A 12,877-nucleotide genomic window follows, 5' to 3' on the forward strand; every position below is an offset into this window, starting at 1 on the left:
TCCAAACTCTGGTTAATCCATTCAGAGCAGCACTGATAGTTGAGAGCTTGAAATATTGTATGCTGCCCATCAGAAGAGCACTGCTAGTTTTCCCAAATATTTTTAATGCAAATGAGCATGTTTTCAAATCTGTTTGCAGTAACATATTAAAGACTAAGCCAGTTTACTTTGAGTATACAATATAACACACAAACATTTCAAAATATTTATCCTATTGTTGTGATGTGAGTACATCTTAGCACAATTTCAGGTGTTTAAACCAACTTTGGAATGAAAAAAATTAATATGTAACAACTACTAAAGAAGACACTTTGATGAACATTAAGCAGTGTTGCAATATTTGTCCAAAGTATTAGTAAGTAGCTTTTAGTAAGTATTTTTCTTACTAAACTGAAAGGTAAAATTATTGTTAAAGGTTCAAAGGGAAAGGTAATGTGCACAAACATTTAATAGACAGCAAATTATTATTTTCAGATTCATTCAATTGTTTTGAATATTGATATATTGTCAGACTGCTTGCACACTTCTATGGGGTGAAGTTTGACATTACAGAGTTTGAAGTGGATTACAACAGGGAAATAAAAAGGCATTGGTGGGGACAGCAAACCGAGAATAATTTATGTTCAGCGTTCAGTTTTGGTATGATAAAATAAATCTTTTTTTAATCTAATATTTTATAAAACGTATATTCCTAAATCCTATTCGGATGGGATTAGTTTTAAACGAGAAGTAATTTTTACTGCTGTTTCTCAGTGATTTTAGTCCCAGCAGAAATTTTTACTCCGGCACCTTTTACTTTTTCATAACACAAGCAGTTGAAGTAAGCCCAGGTTATATTAATAATCAATTTGACATATCTGTATTATATTATGCGGAAAGAGAGTATCGAGGCACCTGAGTAAGCATTTTGCACCTGTCCAAAAAAAAGCAAGTGTCGCCATTTTTTTCCAGTTTTTTATTTTTCTACATCATTATAGCTCAGCAGCAATTTGCTTGGAATGAAATCTCTTTACATTAATTTACATTCAAAGTAAATAACATTTTTGTCTTGTTCTGTAAAGTTATTATTTTGGAGATGCTTGTTTTTCTTTGGACAGTGACGATTTACTCTGCTAAAATCCAAGCCCCTTATGTCCTGTCTTGCCTTACATGCAGAATATTAAAACATAAAAATAACAGAAAAAAAAGAATTTAATGTGGAGAAGATGACTGTTGGCTCTAGATTTGACAGGTTGAAATAGTAAATCACATTCAACCAAGGCTAAGAGTGTTTCAGCATTACTTTTTACAGTCTTGGAATAGCCCAGGCAATGAATTAACAGAAAAGAAAATATTTGTAGCATGTATTTGATGCAACTGGACTGAGTTAACATTGTTTGACACTCTCTTTCTATTTCAGGTGCGGGAGTCAGTAATTAATCGCTTCCTCATAGCAAAACATCATTATATACTGTCTGATTTGGTTGTAGAAGAGGAGGTCCCAAGCATCGGGTAATTACCAGTACTCTTCCACTCTGCGTCATTATTTAAGTTCTGAAGAGCTTTAAATGAAACTGTTGTAAAATGTAGCTGTCGTCTAAATTTAACACCTTGCCAATTTAAATGACTCATTTTTTCAGTTCATATTTATTTGGTAATTCTCCTCTGTTTTATCCTCCGTTTCCTCTTTGCGTTGTTGTGTATGTAGAGGTCCAGGCCGAGGGTACGTGTGCAGGATTTTTCTGTTCTTTTTGTGCTTTGTTTTGTTAATTTCCGCTTATTTACTTTAATACTAGTTCCACTTATTATGCCTCTTTAGTTCTTCTTTCTGTAAGTATATGTTCCCATCCTCTGTAGTACTGTACAGTGTGTAGTTCTAGAAGTGTCCAGTTTGTCAGTGCAGCTCTGAAATGTGTGTATCTGACCTCTTATAGCATTTCAGCCTTGAACTCCAGCCTTGAAAAAAGAAATGTGATATCAGGCTTATTCGTACTCAATCACTAAGATAGCTATTTCATACATATTAAGAGCCAGTTAAAAATTATGAGCGTCAAGTTGCTTAATATTAATTAGGTTTATTCAAGAAAGCTAAGCAAAATTCAGAGCTATAGTTTCATTGCTTTATAAAACTAACAGTATAATGGCATAAGCATAAAATTGCGAGGTTGCTTTAGGTTAGGGAACTCCAGAAGATCCCACTGAATGCGCTGAAGCATCGTAAATGTAGAAGCCCTAGTAGAACAGAACATGCCGTATGTTTCTAATGTTGCTGAATACGTAGAAAAACTACAGAGTAAAATGTAGCAAATAGCATTATGCTTAGACCATGCTAATTGGTCCCTACTGATGTTGGCCATATAGCGTTTTTGTGTGAAGAAACTTTGAATTTGGATTTGAATAAATAGCTGGACAGATTTGTAGCCGGATGGGTTACTAATAATATCTGTCCCCACATCATGCAGTGACTGTGAGCTCTGGTTTTTACACCCTTAGGGTTTTGGGCCTGAACTTGTTTAAGCTGGCTGAGCCCAAACGGCCTCTGAAGCCTCGGAGGAAAGAGAGGAAGAAGGTCACCGCTCAGAACCTTTCAGATGGAGACATCAAACTCCTACTCAATATCATCAGAGGCTATGACATCCCCATCCGCAAACCTCACACCAGGTACCACAGCTCACGGCTTGCCTGAAGTTTTAATGAATGTTACAAGGCTGTTGTTATCCTTTATATTAGTACATTTCTAAATCGGAGAAAGTGAAGTGAACTTAACGGAACAATAACCGATTACATTCTTTAGAGAAAGAAATAAACCAGGTAGCCTTTTAAAAGATTTAAAAAAAATAATAAAATCACAATGTGGCAGAAATACATGGGTGGGTGTGTCTTACTGGCTCCATTTCTTACTGTCACAGAGCAGCAGGATACAGACAAATGCAAAAGTTTGAAGACTTCCAGTGAAGTTACATTTTGTTGATTTTCTAATTGAAAATAGTTCAGTACAGGGAACAAAATTAAAAGACATTTTCCTGCAAATTGTAAGGCACAATTTGTGCATTGTGCAAGCATTAACCCATTTTCATATATATATATATATATATATATACATCATATATGTCACGTATGTAACTGATCCATGATGTCTCTCCTTCTGCCTCAGCAAATAAGCTTTTTATTTACGAGTACCATTGTTTTCAGCAAACCTGCAGCAGCTGCGAAAAGTGCTCGCTCCTACACTGAGACGTTCACAGCAACTGCATCTTCTCAGACAGCACTGCAGGGCAACGACTGGCCCCTTGGCCAGGTAACTCAACTTTTATTTACCAGCACAGCCCCCTTTTTTCATTGTTAATGAAACAAAAGGGCCAAACTGTTTCAGGGAATGCACACACTAGCAGCTTTCAGATCTCTATTTATGGTCATATAGTCATGGTAGCGGCTTTGTTATACTACTGTACTGTACTGAACTGCTCCTCAGAAAGAGAACTAAATAAAAAACCGCATCAATGAGCACATTCAATACAGAAGACACAAATGGTAAATAAGAGTTAAACCCTAAAAGTCTAATTATTAGTGTCCTTTTTCTATACATTTGATTTATGTTTAGTGGGTTCTGGTGGTGGTTCCGACTGGTTTCCATTAGTTTTTTCATGTTAAACATAACAAAAATTAGAGATGCACTGATATCACTTTTTTCCTTATGATACTGATACTGATAACGGATCCTTTACTATCGGCCAATACCGTGTGCCGATGTCAATAGTAACTCACACCATTGACGTATTGTTAAGTTCTGTCTACTGCTGTGCATGTGCGCATCAGAAATTGCTTTGTGGTGTCAGTCATGGCTGTTGATATCTCCATCACCGATACTGATACTGCGTTGAAGTGCCAGTATCGGTGCCGCTACCAATACCGTATCGGTGTCAGTGCAACACTAACAAAAAGACAGCACTGTAATGTAATGTAAAAATGTAATGTAAGTTACCATAAAACTAGACTGCGCACGCAACAATAACATAATCAAATTAAAATCATATACAGTTGCACTATAGGTACACTTGCAGAGACAAATGTGACATGAACTGAAAATGATCACTTTTGACAGCATTTATTGAAACTTGTATGTCAGCTACAAGTGAAAAAATTGATAGAAAATTATGCTTTGGTTACCACTACTAACTTCTAAATATCTCTGTGTGTTTGTTTTGTGCATGTATTCATGCTTTCAGCCTGTGATCCGGCCCTTTGTGGAGGTGACTTTTCAGCGTACAGTTCTGCAGACTTCCACAGCTGAGGGGCCAAACCCCTGCTGGAATGAAGAGTTGGTGCTGCCGTTCAGGTTTCAGCTCACTAATGAACATTCACACATTTTGGATAACATTTGAGAGGTTCAAGCTCTCTATACCAGTTGACTGCTTTTCACAAGCCATAAAAAACAATCTATTTTGGATCAGTTGCAGTCTGCATTTTGTTTTAATAACATTGAGGAAATATACATTTATATGAAATTGTATTGTTTTAATACCCCATGCACCCCAAGCAGGTGGCTTGGGTTTGACCACTAATTGGTCATTAGCAGCTCATAATCTCATCTTTTTACACACAGAGAGCCAAGGGTGTCCTAGTTAATCTTATAACATTGTTACAGAGAAAAAAAAAACATTTATTAATCAAATTTATACAAGATTTCCATTTCTGTTCCATTAATGGCCATTATAGGGCCAATATAAAGAGGTAGATAGGGGTGTAATTTTTTTTATTATATACTGGGTCAAGCATCAACATCAAGCATTAACCATAAAAGGTAGAGACCAGACCACAGTTTCACCCCAGCAACCAAAATAATTTGACTTGCGAAATGAAGTACTTTATTTCCATTTTCAGCCGAAAACTAAGACGAGGGGAAATTTGCAGTTTTCAGTTTAAAACAAATCGACAGATGACTACATTTCTGTGGAAGTGTACTGTCTATCGTTGAAGTATGTTGTCATGACAATTCCAGTTATGTTTTGGGTTCTGTGATTAGCTTTCATATAAAATATTTACTGAATATTTAAAATCGTTACACATTTATTATTTAATGAATGAACATGAAGCCCCTGTTTTCCGTGGCCCACAGCGCTCCGAACGGAGACTATAGCACCTCCAACCTGCAGGCAGTACGGGATGAAGTCTTTATCAACATCTTTGATGAAGTCCTCCATGAGGTGGTGGAGGTGGGTTATGCACAAACAAATCTTTATTCAGAACCAGATTACATTCTTCAGTTTTTGAAAGATTGAACCATTCTGTCTGTGATATACTTCAATGGCTGTTTACTGTAAGACTAAAGCAGGTCCATTCAGACCTAACTGCTACTGACATGAAGAAATCACACATGAAGTTTATGTAGTAAACCTGTGTATGTTAATACAACATGTGTAAGATATATGTTGGTTAGCCATATGGATTCCATTCTGTGCAGTTTCGTTCACTGCATGTATGCTCTGTGTTTCTCTTTCAGGATGAGAGAGAAAGAGGAAGCACTGTTCATACTCGTATTGAGAGACATTGGCTGGGCTCCATCAAGATTCCATTCAGCACTATATATCTTCAGTCACGGGTATGTTGTAGTAAACCACGTAGTCTGACAGGAAATATTGTAGATTATGAAATATAGAAACTTGTGGAAAATTGTGATTTAGCTTTATTGCTGACCAGTGCTTTCTCAAATAGGGTTCAGACGTCACAGCGACCAAAACAAACTTTCCCAATGTTGCTGCCAATTCAAACCAAATACACAGAAATATTATTATATTATTAGTCAGCTGTGTAGTGAGTTAGGTAATGAGTTACATGTACATTCGATTTACAAAGGCATTGACATTGCATTTTTCAAAAAGTGACTGAATATGGTAAAAATATAAAGATTGTTTATCACAAACAATAACTTTTCAGCAAATGACAAACATAATAAAATCTCTTTTGTTAACAAACACAAAATTATGTTCTTGATTTAAAGTGTAGAATCTCCACTTTTGTCCAAATGTTTCCACCTTTTTTAATAAACTACAAGAGATAAAAAAGCATTTTACGTTTTTTTTTTTCCTTTGATTTTTTTTCTTTGACTTCTGAGGGTTAAATGCAAAATAATTAGAGATTTAAATTTGATTGGGAGATTTAATGAATTGCTCTCTTTTGGTAGATTGATGGGACATTTAAGGTGGCCACACCACCAGTGTTGCTAGGCTACAGTAAGGAGCAGAGTCTTGGAAGTGAAGGTGGGTATGACGCCATCCGGAGCCTGAGCGAGGGCACCTTCCTCACCCTCTTCATCACCATTGAGCCCCAGCTTGTGCCTGGAGACACAATCAGAGAAAAGGTAAAACTCACACGTTCTGTTCATCTTATTTTCCTCTGTTTTTCAGCTTTCCTGCTTTTCTTTCCTCTTTCATGTTATATTCTTTGAGTTTGTGTTTCCAAGTCATTTTGTTAATATAGGCAGGTTTATGGAAGTTCATTTTCTCAGTTCTGTAAGACCTTATTTCACCTTTTCCCCTTCCTCTTTTTTGTGCTTTCTCCTTTTGATAGATGAAGGATGTGAAGGTAACTGATATGAAACCTTTTGTCCTGAGTAGAGCACAAGTATTTTTTGGGGTCCATCTTTATCTTTCTTGCTAAACTCTTAATTTTAAGCCAACAGGTACAAGACTAGCCCTAAATATTTACCTTCTGAGTTATGCACATGAGAAAGTTTTAGTTATTAACATTTCCACTTGAAATCTGTAATTGAATCTAATGTATTGTAATCTTAAATCTGTAATCTTAATATGGAGGAGCATATCTAGTACAACAAACTGTGGTAATGGTAATAATAAAACACATTTTATGTTCTATTAATTATGTCTAATTTGAATCTTTAATAAGAGTAATAAAAATGACCAATGTCCTCTTACTGACGTCTGTGCTTTGATGAAGTTTGACACTCAGGAGGTGGAGCGTCTGCTGCTGGCATGCGAGATTTTTGAGAAGGATGCAAGCCAGCGCTTTCCTGATCGACCCTGTCTTACCACAGTTGTGGATATCAATGGCAAGTCTGTCTTCATCACACGCTTCATAAGACCCCTGGCCCCTCCAAAGGAGCTGCTGGATGCCTTCCCCAACAACCTGCAGGAGGCAACGGTCAGTCCCAGCTAGAATGCCAGTTAGTCTTTCAAATCACTGGTGTGGTATCAAAGACATAGAGGCCTGAAATATTTACTAAAAATTAAACATTAGGTTTGGCTCATAGGCTTCTATGCTGAAGATCAGAACTGAGCACCCCCTGCTCTGAAACACGCTACCAATGGTCTGAATACACACTCAGTGAGCAGGAAATATGAAACCCTTGTTCTGGATAGGAGAGATGAGCAGTTACACTGTGAGTTCTAAAGGCGTTTTTTGTACTGCACAGTTGTATTGTAAATAAGAAAGACATCTCCCACATTCATCCACCAAGGGTCCTATTAAGAAAATGTTTTGACCTGTGTCTTGTCTCCTGGTGCTTTCATTTCTTACCAGTTTTACCAGTTTGCCAGTTTTGAACATCCCAGCAACTCTGGCCTTGATGTACTAAGCTTGATTGACACAACACCCTAAACACACAGTTTAGGCGGTATGCATAGTAAAATGCTAAATGTGGTTCTCTTTCCTCAAGCTAATACATTTGGATCATGTAAAATGTGGGTGGAGATATCAGAGGTGTGGCTGAAAACATTCCATTCAGCTTTCTGCAGTTTGAGCAACTTGTGGTGGCCGGTTTTGTGTAGATTTTCCTTTGTGTCCTTTGACTTTCTTTAACAATGGCAGTGGCTGAAATGAGGCACAAGAATAGAACATATGCAGAAGGAATATTTTCCATCAGAATAATGGTATTTCAACTCCCAGGACCAGGTGTACATATGAGAGAAGACATGACTTAAAATATGCAATGATGCGGCTGCAGTATGTGCATGCAGAGTGTCTTATCTTTACACAGACACTACTTTGCTAGCTGAAGTAAATAGACTGTGGAATGTTTTTGTGGGAAACCATTTATCAACACTGCCATCTCTTCATCACTTAATTTTTCATTTTCTGTTTTGTTTCCGGTTTGCAGGCAGGTTGCACATGTTGCATAGTTAACTGCAGTCTTAGTAAATCGAAGATTAAGGCATACTGTGGGGGCACGCTGTGGGTGCTCGTTGTGGTCGCATCAGTGCACATTCTACACTGTGTCTGTGCTTATATGTACGTCTGCCACTCTGTGAGACCACACTCAAAGCCCCTTCTCAGTAATTTATGTGCATAGCAAGTGTGGAACTGAAGTTCCTGTCTTTAAGCAGGTTTCTTTTGTTGCATGTATGCACTTTTTAAAAAGTATCCAACGCCAACAAAGACTGCAACTGACTGAGCCTGCATCTTTGCTCCTTTTATACAGCAATAGACATTCTGTCTATTCTGTCTATTAAAAGGCCTCTTTTGTTTTGCTTCACTTGTGCTAAGTGTCCCTGCTGAACACTGAGTGTCATATTTGCCTATTCTACTCTGTCTTCATGTAACTCTGGTCTCTTTCCAGGAGCTGGTCGCTCGATACGTATCTCTCATTCCATTTCTGCCAGACAGCGTGTCTTTTGCCGGCATCTGTGACTTGTGGAGCACTTGTGATGTGAGTGCTTTTCAGCAGTTCCAGATGATACCTTCTTTATTTGTTCATTGTTCTCATGCTGGATGAACCTTGCCAAATCTCCAACTGAATAATTTTGTTTCATTTCATTTCCTAGCAATTCCTGACATTGTTAGCTGGAGATGAGGAAGAACATGCGGTGCTGCTCTGCAACTACTTCTTGTCCATGGGCAAAAAGGCATGGCTTATCATAGGAACTGCCATCCCTGAAGTGAGTGACCCTTTGTAATCTAATATGGTTATCCTAGCCAAAAGGTTTGCAGCGTTATGAAGTGTGTTTTGTATTTTCCGTCACTGTATGACAGTGTTGCATAACCATATCCGTTTATTTATTATTTACTTTTTAAATTTTCACTTTTCTAGATAAATCGACCCACAACCCAAAAGGATAAGCGGTTTAGAAAATGTGTATGTATAAAAATCAAAAAGCTGAAGATGTCTTGATGAATGGACACATACAAAATTATTTGCCATAAAAGCTCTTTGCATTATCCTACATTAAACAGTGCCTTCTCCTGTAAAGTTACCATTTTTGGACATGCTTGGTTTTTTTTTTTCTTCAAATAGCAAACGTGTCTTGTTGATCAACTACATTTGGCGTAATTTGGGAAAAATGTATAAATTTTTGATCAACATCATCTTGGGTCCTTATTTAAAAGAGAATAGTATATAAACATTGTTAAAGTTTCAAAATAAACCATTTCAAACATCCGTAGTCCCTATAGTCCATATATGAAAACTAAACTGCAAAAACAACCTGTTTTGATTTTGTTTCTCTGATGTTACAAAAACCAACACATTTGCATATATCTGGGTGTCACATTTTAGGGTGCCACAGCATATGTTCTGACCCAAGAACAGAACCGGTACTTGATTTGGAACCCCAGCACAGGACAGTACTATGGACAGTATGACACATTCTGCCCCTTGCAGACTATTGGATGCCTGGTCAATGCAGACAACGTGAGTAGAGACAACATTCAAGAAATGACACCAGCATCACTTAGAAAATAATGTGACTTTTAGATTAAAACTTCACAAGTCTTCTGGATCTCCAGTGATGATGATGTAACAGCTAATAAACTGCGCTCAATATAGATTTCAAATGGGTGGCTGGTTTATTCCTTTAATAGTTTATCCCCTTAAATTCCTATGTACTGTTATGCAAACCAGCAAAAGTGTCTAGTCAAACTGCAGACATTTAAGGACTTGATTGGTGGAGTTTTTGGGTGCATTCTCTTGCAGGTGTGGTTTAATATCCAGGTTTATGCTGCTCCTATGAGGATGAGTTTTGATGTTACCAAACCAAAGTTCTGGAAGCCATTCTTCTCCAGGTCATTCCCTGATCCTGGCCTCTCCAGTGTGCAGGTGAGTGTGTGGAGCATAGCCAACAGCTCCACCAACCACAGGCCTCTTTCTCAAAGTTACTGATGGAAATTGGTGAAGTTTATGTTTGTGCTCTGTGTGTTTTGAAGCCAGAGGAGCTGGTTTACAGACGAATAGACAAAGCAGCTGCTGCCGAATTACAGGACAGGTGTGTCAACATAGACTTTCCTTTCATGATACCATCTTTCTCTCTCTCACTTGAATTTATGTGCTTTTCCTTTCATTTTGTCTTTAGTCTGTTTCTTTTGTGTTATATTCATTTATTTGTTATCTGCAATTATGTAAATGACAGGATAGAGAAGGTGCTGAGGGAGAAAATCATGGAGTGGCGCCCACGACACCCAACCCGCTGGAACCGCTACTGCACGGCCACATTACGACAGTTTCTGCCAAAACTAGAACTGAGCGGGGGTCGTGAGATGGCTGAGGAACATCGCCTTGAACTGCAAAGCCTGCTGGGAGACTACAGGGTGAGTGTGATAATCACAGCAAGAACTACATAATGGAATTGGCAAAAAAGCCCACACCTACCTTGTTCCTACCCTTATTGACTGTATAGGTCAGGGGTTGGCATTACATAGTTCCAGAGCCCCGTTGCGGCTCCATAGCAGACTTAGATTTTTAGGTAAAGATAAAATAATCTAACTTTACAGTAAAATAAAGCTCTGCTGATCATTATTTTAACAATAAACAGTTTTACACGCTTAAGTTAATGTATTGCTAATTCACGCTTTGACCCTGAAGGTTGCCATGCAGACTGCTGGTCACCATAGCCTAGCTAGCAATAGTCTCGCCTAGCTAGTTGCTGACAAAAGATTTAAGATGAACATTTACAATTAGGAGACAAATGGACTTATTTGCATTTATAAGCACTCACCTGGTTTCCTGATACGTTTAATCTGTTGAACACTAAAAAGTCATGAAGCTGAAGTCTGCTTCTCGTTCGCCAGCTTTTACATTGAATTTTCCCGTTCCGTCTTAAAAGGTGCAGCAGTTACATTCTTTCTCCTCAGGCACCATTTAAGGTGGAACGGGAGATTCAATCAAAAAGCTGGTGAATGAGAAGCTGACTTAAGCCTCATAAAAAAAAACAAATGTTAAGAGACGTTTTCAGGAATACTTTTGAGGAGTATTCATTTGTTCTTGTTTGTTCATTTATGTTAGATTTCTGGGTTTCCTCTGCACCTTCCTTTCTCCGAGATCCGACCAATCATTGAAGCCGTGTATAGCACTGGAGTTCATAATGTGGAGACCCCCAACGTGGAGTTCGCATTGGCTGTGTATGTGTACCCGTACCCCAGTAACGTGCTTTCTGTCTGGGTCTATATTGCCTCGCTGGTCCGCACACGCTAGCTTTCGGTAAGAATTTATGAATGTAGCAATTTTTCTGCAGTGTGTTTATAAATTGATGTTTACCTTACTAGATTCACTTTTAATGTTAATGTATGTATTTATGATGTAGTTTTTTAAACCGTTTATCATGTAATTTTGTACAGAATGTCAAACAAAATTTTTGTCATTTACATTACAATTTTGAGAAGCATCCATGATTACCTTTGCCTTGAAATTGCACATCAAAGCAACATGAGCAGAACAAGTTAAAGATGTTATCTTTTAAATCATTAAATTAAGTAAAACTCTAAATGGTGTTTTGAGCATTTCAGTTGGTGGTTCTTTGGTGAGCTTGAAAACAAATCTTTCCAAAATCAGTAAAAACAAAAAAGTAAAACAGTAACATGGAATATTTTTAATGAGAGGGAAAAGTTACAAACATGCCATCGTTGCATGTTTATTTAGATCATTTGTGTCTTTTATGAAGTGTGTACTTCCTGCCAATATGCTTTACGTGGCAGATTTCAAAGTTCAGCGTTTTCACATGAAATGTGTAAAGCCACAAAACTGTGGCAGTAACACTATTTACCATGTCTATATGGGGTGTGAAGTTTCTGGAGTTTGAAGAAAACAAAAATTGTGCCTTGCCTTTTGTTCCAAATCAAAGCAATTACAAAATAGCCTGGATAACATTTATCAGTTTGACCAAAAAAGATCATTCTTCTAAAAGCTCTAATTCAATACAGAACCATTTCAGACACTGTTGCCAGAACATTGAGAAACAAAGAAACACCCACAGATGAAGTTCTCTGAAAGAAATCATGTTTGCAGAGTATGGAGCTACTAAAAACGAAAATGAGATTTTTTTGTAAAAATGTTTCGTGACCACAATAAAAAAGCCTGCCTGTAATGTGACGAATAGAGAACCCTAAAGACAATGAGACAAAACCATGACACAGAGAACACATTTAAAAAGAAATGAGGTGAAGCGCTGCACAATAATTAGGCATGAGAAAAAGATCCGAAACACAAACAAGGCCAGGTCAGGCCAACCGTGTGTTGCTGTAGAAAAAGTTCATGCTCTGGAGTGGCCCTTCATTAAACCGCTCTGGGAAGCAAACATGTAGAACAGGCCATCCAGAAGTGAAACTGGACCCAAATGAACTCATAAGACATAATTCAACTCTCATTATTGTGCCATGTTGTTGAAGGCAGCCCCTTCTCAGTGCAGTGACCTTACTGAACCATACTCAACAGATGGACCAAGAATTACTGTGGCCAATGAGGAAGAGCGGCAAGGGGTGATCAGCCAGTGCTGAACTGTTACTCTGTATGCAGAAGCACAGAAACCCAGTCATTCATTTTTCATTTTCCCTGTGCACATCTGAGCCGTCCCCGCGACCCTGACGGAGAAGCGGCTTAGAAAATGGATGGATGGATGGATGGACATCTGAGCCGTGTAGCAGACTTGGCTGTTGCCATTTAAATTGTGTTAACTCT

The 12,877-nt window shown here is 38.0% G+C and overlaps 1 protein-coding gene across 6 annotated transcripts in view; it reads left to right on the plus strand.

Moving 5' to 3' along the window:
* The window catches only part of cc2d2a (coiled-coil and C2 domain containing 2A), a 55,188-nt gene that overhangs the window by 21,376 nt on the left and 20,935 nt on the right, over positions 1-12,877 (plus strand). For 2 of the 6 annotated variants that reach the window (XM_037541633.1, XM_037541636.1), the window contains 16 exons: positions 1,400-1,491; positions 2,473-2,640; positions 3,172-3,277; positions 4,206-4,315; positions 5,096-5,192; positions 5,480-5,578; positions 6,161-6,337; positions 6,547-6,561; positions 6,934-7,137; positions 8,552-8,641; positions 8,757-8,870; positions 9,488-9,622; positions 9,905-10,027; positions 10,135-10,193; positions 10,338-10,515; positions 11,210-11,694. In XM_037541633.1, coding sequence (XP_037397530.1) covers positions 1,400-1,491; positions 2,473-2,640; positions 3,172-3,277; positions 4,206-4,315; positions 5,096-5,192; positions 5,480-5,578; positions 6,161-6,337; positions 6,547-6,561; positions 6,934-7,137; positions 8,552-8,641; positions 8,757-8,870; positions 9,488-9,622; positions 9,905-10,027; positions 10,135-10,193; positions 10,338-10,515; positions 11,210-11,398 — 1,956 coding nt within the window. In that variant the 3' untranslated portion in view covers positions 11,399-11,694. Of the gene's footprint in view, positions 1-1,399; positions 1,492-2,472; positions 2,641-3,171; positions 3,278-4,205; positions 4,316-5,095; positions 5,193-5,479; positions 5,579-6,160; positions 6,338-6,546; positions 6,562-6,928; positions 7,138-8,551; positions 8,642-8,756; positions 8,871-9,487; positions 9,623-9,904; positions 10,028-10,134; positions 10,194-10,337; positions 10,516-11,209; positions 11,695-12,877 lie in introns of those variants that run through there. The other 4 variants (XM_037541634.1, XM_037541635.1, XM_037541632.1 and 1 more) reach the window with 4 other exon arrangements.

Source organism: Pygocentrus nattereri, chromosome 9 (genome assembly GCF_015220715.1).
Source record: "Pygocentrus nattereri isolate fPygNat1 chromosome 9, fPygNat1.pri, whole genome shotgun sequence".
NCBI lineage: Eukaryota > Metazoa > Chordata > Actinopteri > Characiformes > Serrasalmidae > Pygocentrus > Pygocentrus nattereri.